Source organism: Eleutherodactylus coqui, chromosome 4 (genome assembly GCF_035609145.1).
Source record: "Eleutherodactylus coqui strain aEleCoq1 chromosome 4, aEleCoq1.hap1, whole genome shotgun sequence".
NCBI lineage: Eukaryota > Metazoa > Chordata > Amphibia > Anura > Eleutherodactylidae > Eleutherodactylus > Eleutherodactylus coqui.
Window position 1 is genome coordinate 257,544,762 of NC_089840.1, and position 14,278 is coordinate 257,559,039.

Here is a 14,278-nt window from a genome sequence, read left to right on the forward strand (position 1 = left end):
CTATAAGCATTACCTCTGCATTTTAGTCTTGGGTGGAGTTGGGTTTGTAGAACAAACTAGAATAGAAGAATATGTCCCACCTCTTCTACTCTGATCATTTTGTTCTAAGAGATCAACATAATCATCTTTTTCACTAACAGTGTCCCTAAGACTTCTATAGTCATTATATTTTTGTTGATGGATCCCACCAACTTGGGCAATATCTTCCAACAATCTAAGGGTGCCATAGATGGGTTGAAATCCAACCTTATAACTACTGCCTTCTCACCGAAAGACATCATCGGACAGTCTACCAGTCACTGTGGGCATGTAATTGTTGTATGAGTCTCTATGTCTATAGCCAGTTTCCAGTTCATTTGGTCATTGATATGAGATCAGTGGGGGTCAGACTCCCAGCACCCCTAATGATCAGCTATTTGAAGGGCCTGTAGTGTTCAGATGAGCGTTGCGGACACTTTATTGTATACTAATCCCAGTGCCAAACATAGTGTTGCGGCAACGCCTGGTAATATAGCTAAATCCTATTCACTTGAATGAGACTGAGCTGCGGAAAGGCCATGTGATCATGTAGCATCAGAGGGCGAAGAAAGTGATGCCACAGTGCTTGCCAGAGTGCCTCAGCCCCTTCAAACAACTGATTGGTGGGGGTACCATGAATCGAACCCCCAGTAATCTGATATTGATTACCTATTTTAACGATGTTGTTGTTAGCCGTTTAGTCGTTTATGAACCTCGGCGACCCTAAAGGCGAGCTCCCTCCATGTTTTTCGGTTTTGCGCTGCTTCTTTCAGTTGTGTGATATCTATGCCAGTATCAGCTCTGCCAGTATCGACCATCATGTCCTTTAGCCGCCACGTCTTCTGCCACTGATCTGTCCAAGCATTATAGATTTTTCTAGGGACTCTGCTCGCATTCCATGGCCAAAATCTGTGAGCCTGATCCTGGTCATCTTGTCCTACGTGAGCCTGTGCCCGGTAATCTTCCCCTCCAGTGATATATCGGGTCTTATACGATTCAGGACTTCTGTTTGTTACTCTCAATGTCCAGGGCATACGCAGCAGCTTTCACCAGCACCACAGCTCATACGCATCAATCCTCCTTCTATCAGCTTTTTTCGCAGTCCAGCTTTCACATCCATACATGTTTATGGGGAAAACTGTGGTTTACACTATTCTGGGTTTAGTTGCTATTCCGTCATCCCTACTTTTCCAGAATTTGTCCATGTTTAGCATTGCGCTTCGCCCCAATGCTATCCTAAGTTTTATCTCTGGCATAGATTCTCCAGCCTGATCAACTTTCGAACCAAGGAAGATGAAGTGTTGCACGCATTCTACAGCCTCGTTGCCATCGTAACAATAGGTCATCAATAGTTAAAGGGAACCTGTCATAACCTTTGAGCCCTATAAACTATGTTAAGGAGCTCAGAGATGAGGGGATGGGGAGTTGGGAGAGCTGTGTTTCATACTCACCAGTTGCCCCATTCCTGCGCTGTGTCTTTGCGGAGCTTGCTTGTGCACCCAGCGTGACTCTTTTTATACAGACCAATGGGAGAGCGCACGCACAGAGCAGTCTGGAAAGAGTCATGCTTTGTGTGCGCACCAAGTTCACAGACAGGCATCGGATAAGTATGAAACACAGATCCCCGACTTCTCATTCCCTCATCTTTGAGCCCCATAACGTAGTTTATAGAGCTCAAAGGTGATGACAGGTTCGCTTTAAGGGCTCAGTCACACGGGCGTTTATTGCCGCGATTTGCGCATGCGCATGCGTCCGGCGATTTTTAAAAACCATTGCTTTGCAATGGTATCGGACACATGAGCGCTTTTTATGCGCTCGTCCGATAAATTAGAGAACAGAAATCGCAGATCGCACCTATCTGCGATCTGCGATTCCTGTTCTCTTCTCTATATGCACTCAATGGGGCCGGCGGCAGCAGCGCCGACCCCAATGAGAACATATAGAAGACAAATCATTCTTCTCTGCCACAGCTGGAACAGCTGTGGCAGAGAAGAACAATGTTTGCCCATTGAATTCAATGGAGCGGCAATACAGCCGCTCCATTGAAAGCAATGGGCTGCCGGCGTGCGCGGGGTTAATTGTCGGGAAGGGGTTAAATATATAACCCCTTTCCTGCAATGCATCCTGAAAAGTGAAAAAATAAAAAAAAAGGATGTACTCACCTGCTCCCGGCAGCCTGAGATCCCCGCGGCGGTCCTGCAGTGGGTGTGAAGGGGGTGTGTCTCAGGCTTGCCCCTGATTGGCTCAGCCTGAGCCAATCAGAGGCTGATCTCAGTCACACCCATTCATGAATTCAAGCCGCTGTATTGCCGTCTCCATTGAATGCAATGCGCTGGACAGCTCCGGCCCGTTTCTAATGAAACGCGGCTAGGAGCAGATTTTCGGGCGATTTTTGGGCCGATTTTTCGGCGCCGGTCACGCGATTTGCGCATCCGTCATGCGATGCGCAAATCGCGTGAAAAAACGCCCGTGTGACTAAGGCCTTAGGGTGCTTTTACACAGAATAATTATTATTGCTAAAAAAAAAAAAAAATCTCTAGATAGTTTAGATTTGAACTATCATTCAATGTAAATATAGCCAACGATTGAAAAATGAATGAATTCATTCGCAAGCATGAAAATCATCGTTGACTCGTTCGCTAATCGCTCAATTTAAATACTGACCTTCAGTCGTTCTCATTCAGTAAATGTGAACAACTGAAACAAACGATTTATCTGCCTGTATAAACAGGCTGCATGGGAGAATGAGCAAACTCTGTCATCCTTCGCTTGTGCAAACAATAAATCATTACGTGTTAAAGCACCCTAAATCCCAGATAATCCCATTAATCTTATTGTACTACCTGAGGTATCCCAACAGTGTCTGACAGCAGCAATGGTTAGGATTTCCCATCCCTTACTGATTGATGCCAGACTACCATAATCCTCAAAATAAAAGGGCTGCAGTACTGGTTAAGCACTTTGGTTCCTACAGTAGACAAGCCAAAGGCAACTTGGTCTCTTAGCTTGGATTGGCAAGGTTGCCAAAAGTGTACCTCACCAATAAAATGCTGTGGAATATTCTTGTGATAAGCATTAATATCACACCCTATTCGTGCTTCTATATAATCAACATGCATGGCCGACCGAGGGGGCACCATGGATTAATAGTTTTACGCTATATTAGTATGGCAGAATGCATACATAATATCTTCAACTTTACCTAGAAGACTTATTTCAACTTTGTTTTGACTGTATGGAACTACATAAGGAGAGCATTATGGCCCCCAAACTTGTTCCTCCCACCTGTGCCAGCATTATATGATTTCTCTGTATTGTTTATTCATATAGTCATGCTCATTAAATGCTGCTGAGAAGTGAGGAACAAACAAGCTCATCTCATCTACAATGTGTTTAATGACTCTAACGACCGTGTTCTCTATTTTTGTGTGATATTGTCTTCCTGTTGTTCTTGTAATCACTTATCCCTATTTTACAGAGGAGTCCTATACCTGAGTGAGGTACATTATGGGATTGAGCCTGCGGAGCATCCCTTTGATGGAGCACATCGGCTGTACCGATTAGATGAGCCTGAAAGACTATCAATGTGCGGTGTGGGGGAAACTATGGACACCTCACAAACTTTACTGTCCTCATATTTTCAACTCCGTAGGGTAAATGTCTGAATGCCCTCTTTGTCTGTTAATGGGGTTGTCCAGCGTTAGAAAAATATGTCTGCTTTCTTCCAAACACAGCGCCACACTTGTTCGTGGGTTGTGTCTGGTATTGCAACTCAGCAATAAACTGCAATACTAGACACAACCCAATGTGTTTGGAAAGCCTCTTTAATGGTTCAAACTACACATATAGCATTTTTAGGGCAGTTTGATCTTGTTTGTTCTTTTCAAAAACTTCCAAGAATGTTCTCTTAAACAATTATAATTATTAGTTTACAGAAGAGATAACCTGAGCCTGAATGGAACCTCGAAAGAGATCCAAGACCCACAAGGAACACAATTTTTTGTAGGCATATTGATATTAGCAATATTAGATCTTGTGTTGAGGGCAGTTTGGCCAATGCATCTTTCTTCACGGTATGTGAAAGGGAATGCATTCACACACTGCTTTAGTAAACTATGTCATGGTTATAAGAACACTAGTTATCAAAGTATTAACAACCACCTGTTTGCAAGTGACTGAGTGAGGGAGTTACATGCTCCGCCCCTGATCACATGATGGTGACATCATCACGTCTTTCATCCTGAATGATTTACATGCTCCGCACCTGATCACATGATGATGACATCATCATAGGTCCTTCATCCCAGCCACGATTTCACCTCAACAAGCAGCTGACTCAACGGAGCTCTAAGCTCCACCCCTGATCACATGACAGTGACGTCATCACAGGTCCTTCAATATTTTGACCAACTCCAACCGTCATCACAGGTCCTTCAATGAGTTGCATGTGATGATGTCATTCACTATACGATATTATAAGTCGCGCATTGTGGCACCACCAGAAGCACTGGTACTATAAGTTATACTAATAACTAGTGTTGTAGCTGGGATGAAGGACCTGTAATAATGTCACCATCATGTGATCCGGGGCGAGCATGTAACTCACTCAATGAAGGACCTGTGATGACATCACCATCATATGATTAGGGGCGGAGCATATAACTCACTCAATGAAGGACCTGTGATGATGTCACCGTCATGTGATCAGGGGCGAGCATGTAACTCACTCACTCGATGAAGGACCTGTGATGACATCACAGTCATGTGATCAGGGCGGAGCATGTAACTCACTCACTCAGTCACTCACGGACAAGTGGTCGTTAGTACTTTGATTTCCAATTGTTTTCATAAGCAACCTTCCAAAATGTTTGTCAGAAAAACAGTCTCTCTTACAAGTGCCACTACAACTGCAAAGTGTGGATGGTGGACCATTAATTATATAGACTCTGAGTCCATTGAATAAATCCTTTGAGGTTTCTCAACCACTATGGCCTGTTTGGCATCATCTGTTATACATCATTCCTATTATATTGACGCCTGGTACCCAATATGCTTGTCTCACATAAATATACAGTAATGCGTTTTTCTTTTCTATGCAGAAGAAGCGAGATGTTCTTGCCGTAACCAGCTACGTAGAGCTTGGAGTAGTGGTGGATAATCTTAGGGTAAGAACTCAATCTCTATGTTCTTCTTATTAAGGAATATGATAGATTACTCAAAATTACTTCTTGCTGTATAAAGCTCGATTCACACAGTGTTTTTTTTCTTTTACTTGACAAAAAACTGTAGTTTTTGAGCCAAAGCCAAAAGTGGATCTGCCAGGAAGTAGAAGTAGAAATCCTTCCTTTATATTTTTAATTCCTATTGAATTCATTCTTTGCTATAGATGAAAAAAACTGGCACAAAATCTGCAGCATTTTTTGAAAAATCAGTATATGAAACTACCCTAAGTGTTAACCCTTTCCAATCCCATTTGTATCCTAGTTTTCCTAGGGGGCTTACTCTTTTTCTGCTGTTACACAATGGCGCTATATGCTGGCTAAAGCCAGTACTGCATGAGGTGACACGTTGGATAGGTTTCCGACAGCAGAGAGGCTGGCAATATACAGTAAGAGAACCCCGACGGACGTCTTCCAACATCGAAGCTGTACAGCCTTAAATCATAATGTCTTCAGACGTCAGACAGTGGATTGGAAGGGGTTAATATATTTAACTCAGATGCTAAAATGCAGAGTAGAGGCAGAAAATAAAACCAAAACTTTTTCTATTCTATTTTTTCTCAATAAGTCCTAAATGTTTGTTCAGCAAAAGGGCCATCTGCTGGGACCTCCTTTATTGGGATGACAGGGGTCTAGAGATGAGCGAGCATACTGGCTAAGGCAAACTACTCGAGCGAGCAGTGCCTTAGCCGAGTATCTCCCTGCTTGTCTCTAAAGATTCGGCTGCCGGCATGGGTGAGCGGTGAGTTGCTGGAGTGAGCAGGGGGGAGCGGGGGAGAGAGAGTGAGAGAGAGAGAGATCTCCCCTCCGTTCCTCCCCGCTTTCCCCGCCGCTCCCCACCCCCTGCCGGCAGCCGAATCTTTAGAGACGAGCGGGCAGGTACTCGAATAAAGCACTACTCGCTCGAGTAGTTTGCCTTAGCAAGTATACTCGCTCATCTCTACAGGGGTCCTATATGTTCTATTGTTTTCCTGAATATAGGCCATGACTTGTAGAGGAGGTATGGAAGTAGTCCAAATGGTTCATCTTTTTTCACAGTCTATCTCCACTTTGGTTTCTATCAGTAAAATGGTGTCCCATATTCGTATTCACATGACATAAATCTCTCTTGAATACTCCTATAAACTCCATAATGCACGTAAACACCTGTTAAGATCAACATGGCCGGACCGACTTCTACTTTGTGTCTCATCTATATATTGTTACGGCACTCTGCCCCCCAGAGCGCCAGGTGGGGTGCCCTGATCTTCCCGCACCCCACTGTCCCTGCCTACTTGCCTCGGTCCTGGCTAACCCCAGGCGGACAACTGGGCGGCGGTCCCTGCGCTGGCTAGGGACCTGGCGACTACCTAGATGGAACTACTAACAGGGGACAGAGTGCCGACAGAAGAGGCAGGTGGAAAAAACCAACAAAACTTACAAGCAGAGTAAGTCTGGAGATGGAGCTCACAGGTAAACAGACAGGCTACTGACGAGCAACTAGCACAGACTGGGACAGACCTGACTAGAGGCTAGCAGAACCAATAACTGGCAGTGAGCTCAGGTCACTGCCAGCCTTTTAACTAAAAGCCTCCGCCCAGGGGCGGAGAGTGGGAGGAGCCGACTCTCCCACTGTTGCATAAGGAAGGTGGAGGAGAGCGGGCGGCACCCTACGGGCGGACACGCCCACGCCGCTGCACGCTGGCTGCTCCACGCCGCTGCACGCTGGCTGCTCCACGCCGCCGGGAGAGCCCCGACAGCAGAGCTCTGGGACGCCGGAGCCGACATCGGAGCGCCGCGCGCCGGCCGTGGGAACCAGCGCCGCCCTGCATGGTAACATTACCCCCCCTCTGACGGGGGACCTCCGGGCCCCCGGAAACTCGACCAGGCTTATACGGAAAACGACGGTGGAACCGCCGTACCAACACGGGAGCGTGAACATCACGTGCGGCCACCCAGGAGTGATCTTCTGGTCGAAACCCCTTCCAGGCCACCAAATATTGTAGGGTTCCTCGACACCGACGAGAATCCAGTATCTCCTGGACCTCGTATTCAACTTCATCCCGGACCAGGGTGGGCGGAGGGGGACCGGAGGTGGGCATCACCGAAGGGACAAAAGGTTTCAATAGCGACTTATGGAATACCCTGTGAACCCTCCATGTGGGTGGCAGCCCCAGCTCGTAGGCGAGAGGGTTCACCACACGTGTGATGGCAAACGGCCCTACGTAACGTGGCGCCAGCTTCAAGGACGGAACCCGCAATTTGAGATTTTTAGAAGACAGGTATACCTTCTGTCCCACCCTGTAAGGTTCAGACACAGACAGACTCTTCCCACTACGCAACTGCATACGGGCCCCCGCTGCCTCCAAGTTCCTCTGTACCTCTTTCCATACCCCCTGAAGCGTATCTGTGGCGACATCCGCTGCAGGACAGACCGACGGGGTAGGGACTGCTGTAAGGAATCGAGGATGCTGACCGTATACACAAAAAAATGGAGACACCCCAGTGGAAGAACAAAGGCGGTTGTTTAGTGCAAACTCTGCCAAGGGCAGGAACTCTGCCCACTGATGAGCCTTTTCGCTAGCAAACAACCGTAAATATTGCACTAAATCTTGGTTCTTCCGCTCAGTCTGACCATTAGTCTGCGGGTGGAACGCTGAAGAGAAGGAAAGCGACGTTCCCAGGTTTCTGCAGAAGGCACACCAAAACTGCGACACAAACTGAACCCCGCGATCAGATACAATATTTTGGGGAACCCCATGTAGGCGAATTATTTCCTTTACAAAAATCGTGGCGAATTCTTTTGCCGAGGGTAGCTTTTTTAACGCCACAAAATGTGCCATCTTGGAGAACCGGTCGACCACCACTAAGATAGTGGTGCACTTCTGGGATTCTGGAAGGTCAGTGATGAAATCTACTGATAGGTGCGACCATGGGGTGGAAGGAACCGGTAGCGGTCTCAGAGGACCCTCCGGAGGACGCCGCCGACTCTTATTGCGAGCACAGACCGAGCAACCCCTCACAAAGTTGCGGATCTCCTGAGACATGCCTGGCCACCAGAAGTGTCTGGAACAAAGCTCCAGGGTCCCCTGGAACCCTGGATGCCCGGCGAGAACCGACGAGTGAGACTCATCCATGACTCTAGGGCGTAGGGTCTCAGGCACAAACCATCTGCCCTCCGGCACCCCCGAAGGAGCGTCCTGCTGAGCATCCTGTAGTTGAGGGACGAAGTTAGACTCCACAACTGCCACCACCACGCCGGGGGCTAAGATATTCTCGGGAGTCATGGTCTCACTATCCGGTACCCCGAAACTCCGTGACAGGGCGTCCGCCTTCACGTTCTTCTCTCCTGGGATATATGTCACGACGAAATTAAACCTGGCGAAGAACAGCGCCCACCTGGCTTGACGAGCTGTGAGTCTTTTAGCATTGGCGAGATATACCAGATTCTTGTGATCAGTATATACGGTAATTGGGTGTCTAGCACCCTCAAGATGGTGTCGCCACTCTTCCAGGGCCCATTTGATAGCCAATAGTTCGCGGTTACCCACGTCGTAGTTGCGCTCTGCTGAATTGAACTTCCGCGAAAAGAACGCACATGGGCTATACCCAGACCTCCCACTGACTTCCTGCGACAATACTGCTCCTGTCCCCACTTCAGACGCGTCTACCTCAATAAAAAAGGGTAGTTGTGCGTCCGGCTGTATTAGCACCGGGGCAGTCGTGAATGCCTTTTTTAGACGGCTAAAGGCCTCAAGGGCTGCAGGCGACCACTTACCCAAGTTGGCCCCCTTCTTAGTCAGGTCGGTCAGAGGTTGAGCAATAACTGAGTAATTCCTACTGAATTTGCGGTAAAAATTTGCAAAACCTAAGAACCGCTGAAGAGCCTTGAGGTTGTCTGGTCTGACCCATTGGGAGATTGCTGCTACTTTATCAGACTCCATCTGAATCTCTGTGGGTGAGATTACATAACCAAGGAAGGATATTTGTTTAGAACCAAACGTACATTTCTCTAACTTGACGAAAAGTTGATACTCGCGCAAACGGGTCAGGACCAACCTCAGGTGCCGCACATGTGAGTCCCAGTCAGGCGAGTACACCAGAATGTCGTCAAGATAGATGACCAGAAATACCCCCAGAAAGTCGTGGAAGACCGCGTTCATAAAACCCTGAAACACAGCGGGGGCATTACAAAGTCCAAAAGGCATGACCAGACATTCAAAATGTCCTAACGGGGTGTTGAACGCCGTCTTCCATTCATCTCCCTCTCTAATGCGAATTAAATTGTAAGCCCCCCGCAAGTCCAGTTTGGAGAACCAGTGGGCCCCTACCACCTGATTCAACAAGTCAGGAATTAGGGGCAAGGAGCACTGGTTCTTCACAGTGATTTTATTCAGGGCCCGATAATCCACACAAGGCCTTAGTGTCCCGTCCTTCTTCTCTACAAAGAAGAGACCCGCCCCGGCAGGGGACCTGGACGGCCGGATATGCCGGTTGGCCAGAGCCTCCGAGACATAGGACTTGAGGGCTTCATGCTCACGGCCTGACAAATTGAAAATGGCTCCCTTAGGGATGGGGCTGTCGGGAATCAGATCAATACCACAGTCCCACTCCCTATGAGGAGGCAGAGCTTTAGACAGTTTTTTGGAGAATACATCCTGAAAGTCTGACAAATACTCCGGAATGAGCACCGTATCTGCGGAGCACACAGCTATGGTAGACAGGTGGTCATGACAGGATGATCCCCAATGAGTCAATTCCCGGGTGGACCAATCAAATTGGGGATTGTGCAGTGCCAACCAGGGCATACCAAGCACCACATCAACCGACATTTTCTCCATAACCAGGAAGGACAGTTCTTCCGAGTGGAGGATCCCCACCGTGAACTGTAATCTTGGGGTCCTCCATCGTACCAGGCCTGTAGAGAGGGGGGTAGCATCAATACTGGTAAAATGAATTGGCGTCTTCAGCGCCACAAATTCCGCCATCAGAGTACGGACAAAACACAGACTTATCAAGTTGGCGGCTGCTCCAGAATCAATAAACGCCCGCCCTGATCGGGAAAAATCCCGGAATTTAACATGACACGGTACCAAAAGTTTAGGAAGTACCTGAAGTCCTAGGCGATCCTCCCTGCAATCGCCTAGGACTCGGAGTTTTCCGCCGGTTCCGGCTGCGAGCGTTGAGCCCTCAGTGGGCAGGTTATCACCCGGTGTCCAGCTTTCCCGCAGTAGAGGCAGAGACGGTGCAACAAACGGATCCGGCGTCGCTCTTTGGGGTCCAGCGGATCCACCTCCATCGGCTCGGACACAGGGACTGGTAAGGAGGAAGAGGGACCGGGATAACCGACCTCCCTGACTCTACGGGTTTGCCTGTCCTGCTTCCTAGACCTGAGCCTCCTGTCTGCCTTCACTGCTAGCTCCATAGCCTCCCTTAAGGACCCGGGAACGGGATGGGAAATTAACAGGTCTTTAACTGCGTCCGAGAGGCCCTGCAGAAAAACGTCTTTCAGCGCGCTATCGTTCCATGCCGTATCCCCCGCATAGCGTCTGAAGTTGGAGCAATAATCCTCCACACACGCCGACCCCTGCCGCAGCGCCAACAACCGCGAAACCGCCAACCCCACTCGGTCCGGTTCATCGAAGATACCCCCGAGTTCCTGAAAAAAGGAGTCCACAGACTGCAGGCAGGGGGAACCCTCGGGGATGGAAAAGGCCCATGTCTGGGCAGAGCCCCGCAGCAGGGACATTATCAGCCCGACCCTCTGAGCCTCTGACCCGGAAGAACGGGGACGCATCCGAAAAAACAGGCGGCACGCCTGTCGGAAAACAAAAAACTTGTTCCTCTCCCCAGAAAACGCCTCGGGAAGAGGGCACTTGGGTTCGGGGCTGGTTGCGGCGTCCGATCCCTGCAACACCCCCCGCTGCTCCTGGGCCACCATGCGGGCAGATAAATCCTGGATCACAGGCACCAGGGCCTGCAGCTGGTTTGTGAGGGAACTGATCGCCTCCATGACAAACGGTTTTTAAGGGCCAGTTATTATGTTACGGCACTCTGCCCCCCAGAGCGCCAGGTGGGGTGCCCTGATCTTCCCGCACCCCACTGTCCCTGCCTACTTGCCTCGGTCCTGGCTAACCCCAGGCGGACAACTGGGCGGCGGTCCCTGCGCTGGCTAGGGACCTGGCGACTACCTAGATGGAACTACTAACAGGGGACAGAAGTGCCGACAGAAGAGGCAGGTGGAAAAAACCAACAAAACTTACAAGCAGAGTAAGTCTGGAGATGGAGCTCACAGGTAAACAGACAGGCTACTGACGAGCAACTAGCACAGACTGGGACAGACCTGACTAGAGGCTAGCAGAACCAATAACTGGCAGTGAGCTCAGGTCACTGCCAGCCTTTTAACTAAAAGCCTCCGCCCAGGGGCGGAGAGTGGGAGGAGCCGACTCTCCCACTGTTGCATAAGGAAGGTGGAGGAGAGCGGGCGGCACCCTACGGGCGGACACGCCCACGCCGCTGCACGCTGGCTGCTCCACGCCGCTGCACGCTGGCTGCTCCACGCCGCCGGGAGAGCCCCGACAGCAGAGCTCTGGGACGCCGGAGCCGACATCGGAGCGCCGCGCGCCGGCCGTGGGAACCAGCGCCGCCCTGCATGGTAACATATATATGTTTGGTTTAGATTTGGTAGTAGCTCAGATTTAGGCCGGCCGTACACAATCGACCAATGTTTTCTGATTTGGGCAGGACCGACCAACCACCCAATGTATATCCGATCTTCGGTCAACGCTTATTCATCACATGTTAAGTGAAAAAGGATAGGGCATGCTGAATTCCAATATTCCCGATCCTATGTTCTCAAGGTAGATAAACCATTGCCAGAGATCTCTTGTAGCAGCTTATTCCTCTATCACCATTCAGAATACATGTACGCTTGGGCACAATGGGACAGGAGGAATACTTATTTGCCGAATGAGCATTCAGCCTACAGCTATTGGAAGTTTATGGCCTATTTAAGATTTAAACAGATCCTAGTCTGAGCAGACCTTCCACTTGTCTTAAAGTCCTACTTCCTTGTATAATTGAAATAGCACCCCCTACAGGTGTTTATTATACTTATTAGTCATGGGGATGTCACTTTTAATTCCCTTGGAAGACTTATGTGTTTAAAAAAATGGAAGCCTGAGTCAAGTTTATGGGGTTGAGCTGAAATATCAGACATGACCCATGATCTAGATTGGCACAGTGACTCTAACCATACACTATTTCTTAAAAAATTCCAGATAGCCCCTTTAATGTCCATAAAGTGGATTCATCTTGTGTTTCTTTGTTAACTTGTATGTCTTCTTACAGTACAAAGCTGATAAGTCTAACAGCACTGCAGTGGAAGTAGAAACCATCGAACTGGTGAATATTGTTGATGGGGTGAGTTACATTATCACAATCCCTTTATACCATTTAGAATAAATGCCAAAGAATATAAATATTTTATGTATCAATTGTGATAGGGATTAGTCACGACTCGGGGTCGCCATCTTCTCCATACAACATGGTTGACATCAGTTTCAGAAACTCACTTGACACCCAGAACTCTCTTTATCTGCCAGTTTAAGTTCTTCACAAATAAACCCTGGCCATCTGGCCAATAACTATACATCAAACTTTGTCCCTAACTCATGGTTTATTGCCACCATGACTAGGACAGAGACCACTCACACAATGTCCACAGGGGCCATGACAGAGACTGTTACATCAATCAGTTGTATAATACATATTAGCAAACCACAGTAAACCCTGGAAGTTATGCAGTAAACATCTCTTTCTATAGCATTTGACCTTGATCAGTATCCTATGACATCTCTTTTCAAACGAGCACTACCAATTGTAGCATTTACCTAACTACACTAAGTTAATAGGCTTTTACCAAAAATTACTGTTATAGGCTATCTATGGGATAGGTGATAAAGGTCCGATCAGTGGGGGATGCTGAGACTCCACCAATCCTAAGAACGGCGACGCTCAATTCATTTTCAATGGGACTACTGGAGATAGCCCAGAGCTTGTTCTCTGCTATCTATAGCAGTCCCATTTAAATGAAAGGAGCATCAATGTACATGCGCGATGGCCACTGCATTCAATCTGACATCACTGCGTGTGGGTGCAGTGACCCCGCAGCATTGAGAAGAGGGGGACATGGGACCTCTAGTCTCGGGATCGGTAGGGGTCTTAGCAATGAGACCCCCACTGATCAGATATTTATCATCTATCCTATGTATAGGTGATAAAAGCTGGTTTTAGTACAACCCCTTTTACTTTTTTATCCCCCTTAGTCTACATTTACATTGCGATTTTCTCACAATGCACAGAACTGGTGCGTTTACAAAACCCATTATTTTCATTGGCTTTATTGATATGGACAATTTTTTTCTTGGCACAAGAGTCTGGGATAGGAAAGTTGCAGCATGTCCTATTTTTGGGTAATTCCTATTCAAGAATCGTCAGTTATTTCCTATGGGTGTGTAAAAAAATTGCATCGCAGTCTAATGTCATGTGATTTGAATGCGAGTGTGATGCATTTTTCCCCCCATTTGAACTATTGGAATAACATACCATTTTTTTCACATGCATGCAGAACATGTACAGCGATGTGATACATTTTTGTAGTGCATCACAATCGCGAAAAATTGCAGAAAAAACAAGTGCAATATAGGTCCAAGAAAATCAGATCTATATCGCACTCGCCCGTGTAAATACAGCATTAGGACGGACTTACATGAGCGTGTTTGCGCACAATATGCAGAGAATAGAACCCATTGATTTCAATGGGCTCACTCTCATGTTTCGTTTTTGCGTGCGCATTCCGCTCTATTTAAGTGTACATTTGCGCATCAAAGGCCCCATAGGAGTCTATAGGGGATGTACAAATGTGCAGCAGATAACCCGTGCGATTGGGAACTAATTAGGCTAAATAGCCATCTAATTCGGGGCGCAAATGTGTCCTGCACCCAAGTGAAATGGCCCAGCCAGGGCAAAAAGTATATTAATATGCACAAAAACACACACGG

General features: G+C 47.9%; 1 protein-coding gene across 1 annotated transcript in view; it reads left to right on the top strand.

Annotated features, from left to right (window-relative positions):
- Positions 1-14,278, top strand: part of LOC136626260 (disintegrin and metalloproteinase domain-containing protein 9-like) — a 62,001-nt gene that overhangs the window by 17,403 nt on the left and 30,320 nt on the right. Inside the window, exons 6-8 of the mRNA XM_066601151.1 lie at positions 3,497-3,671; positions 5,118-5,183; positions 12,567-12,638. Coding sequence (XP_066457248.1) covers positions 3,497-3,671; positions 5,118-5,183; positions 12,567-12,638 — 313 coding nt within the window. The remainder of the gene's footprint in view (positions 1-3,496; positions 3,672-5,117; positions 5,184-12,566; positions 12,639-14,278) is intronic.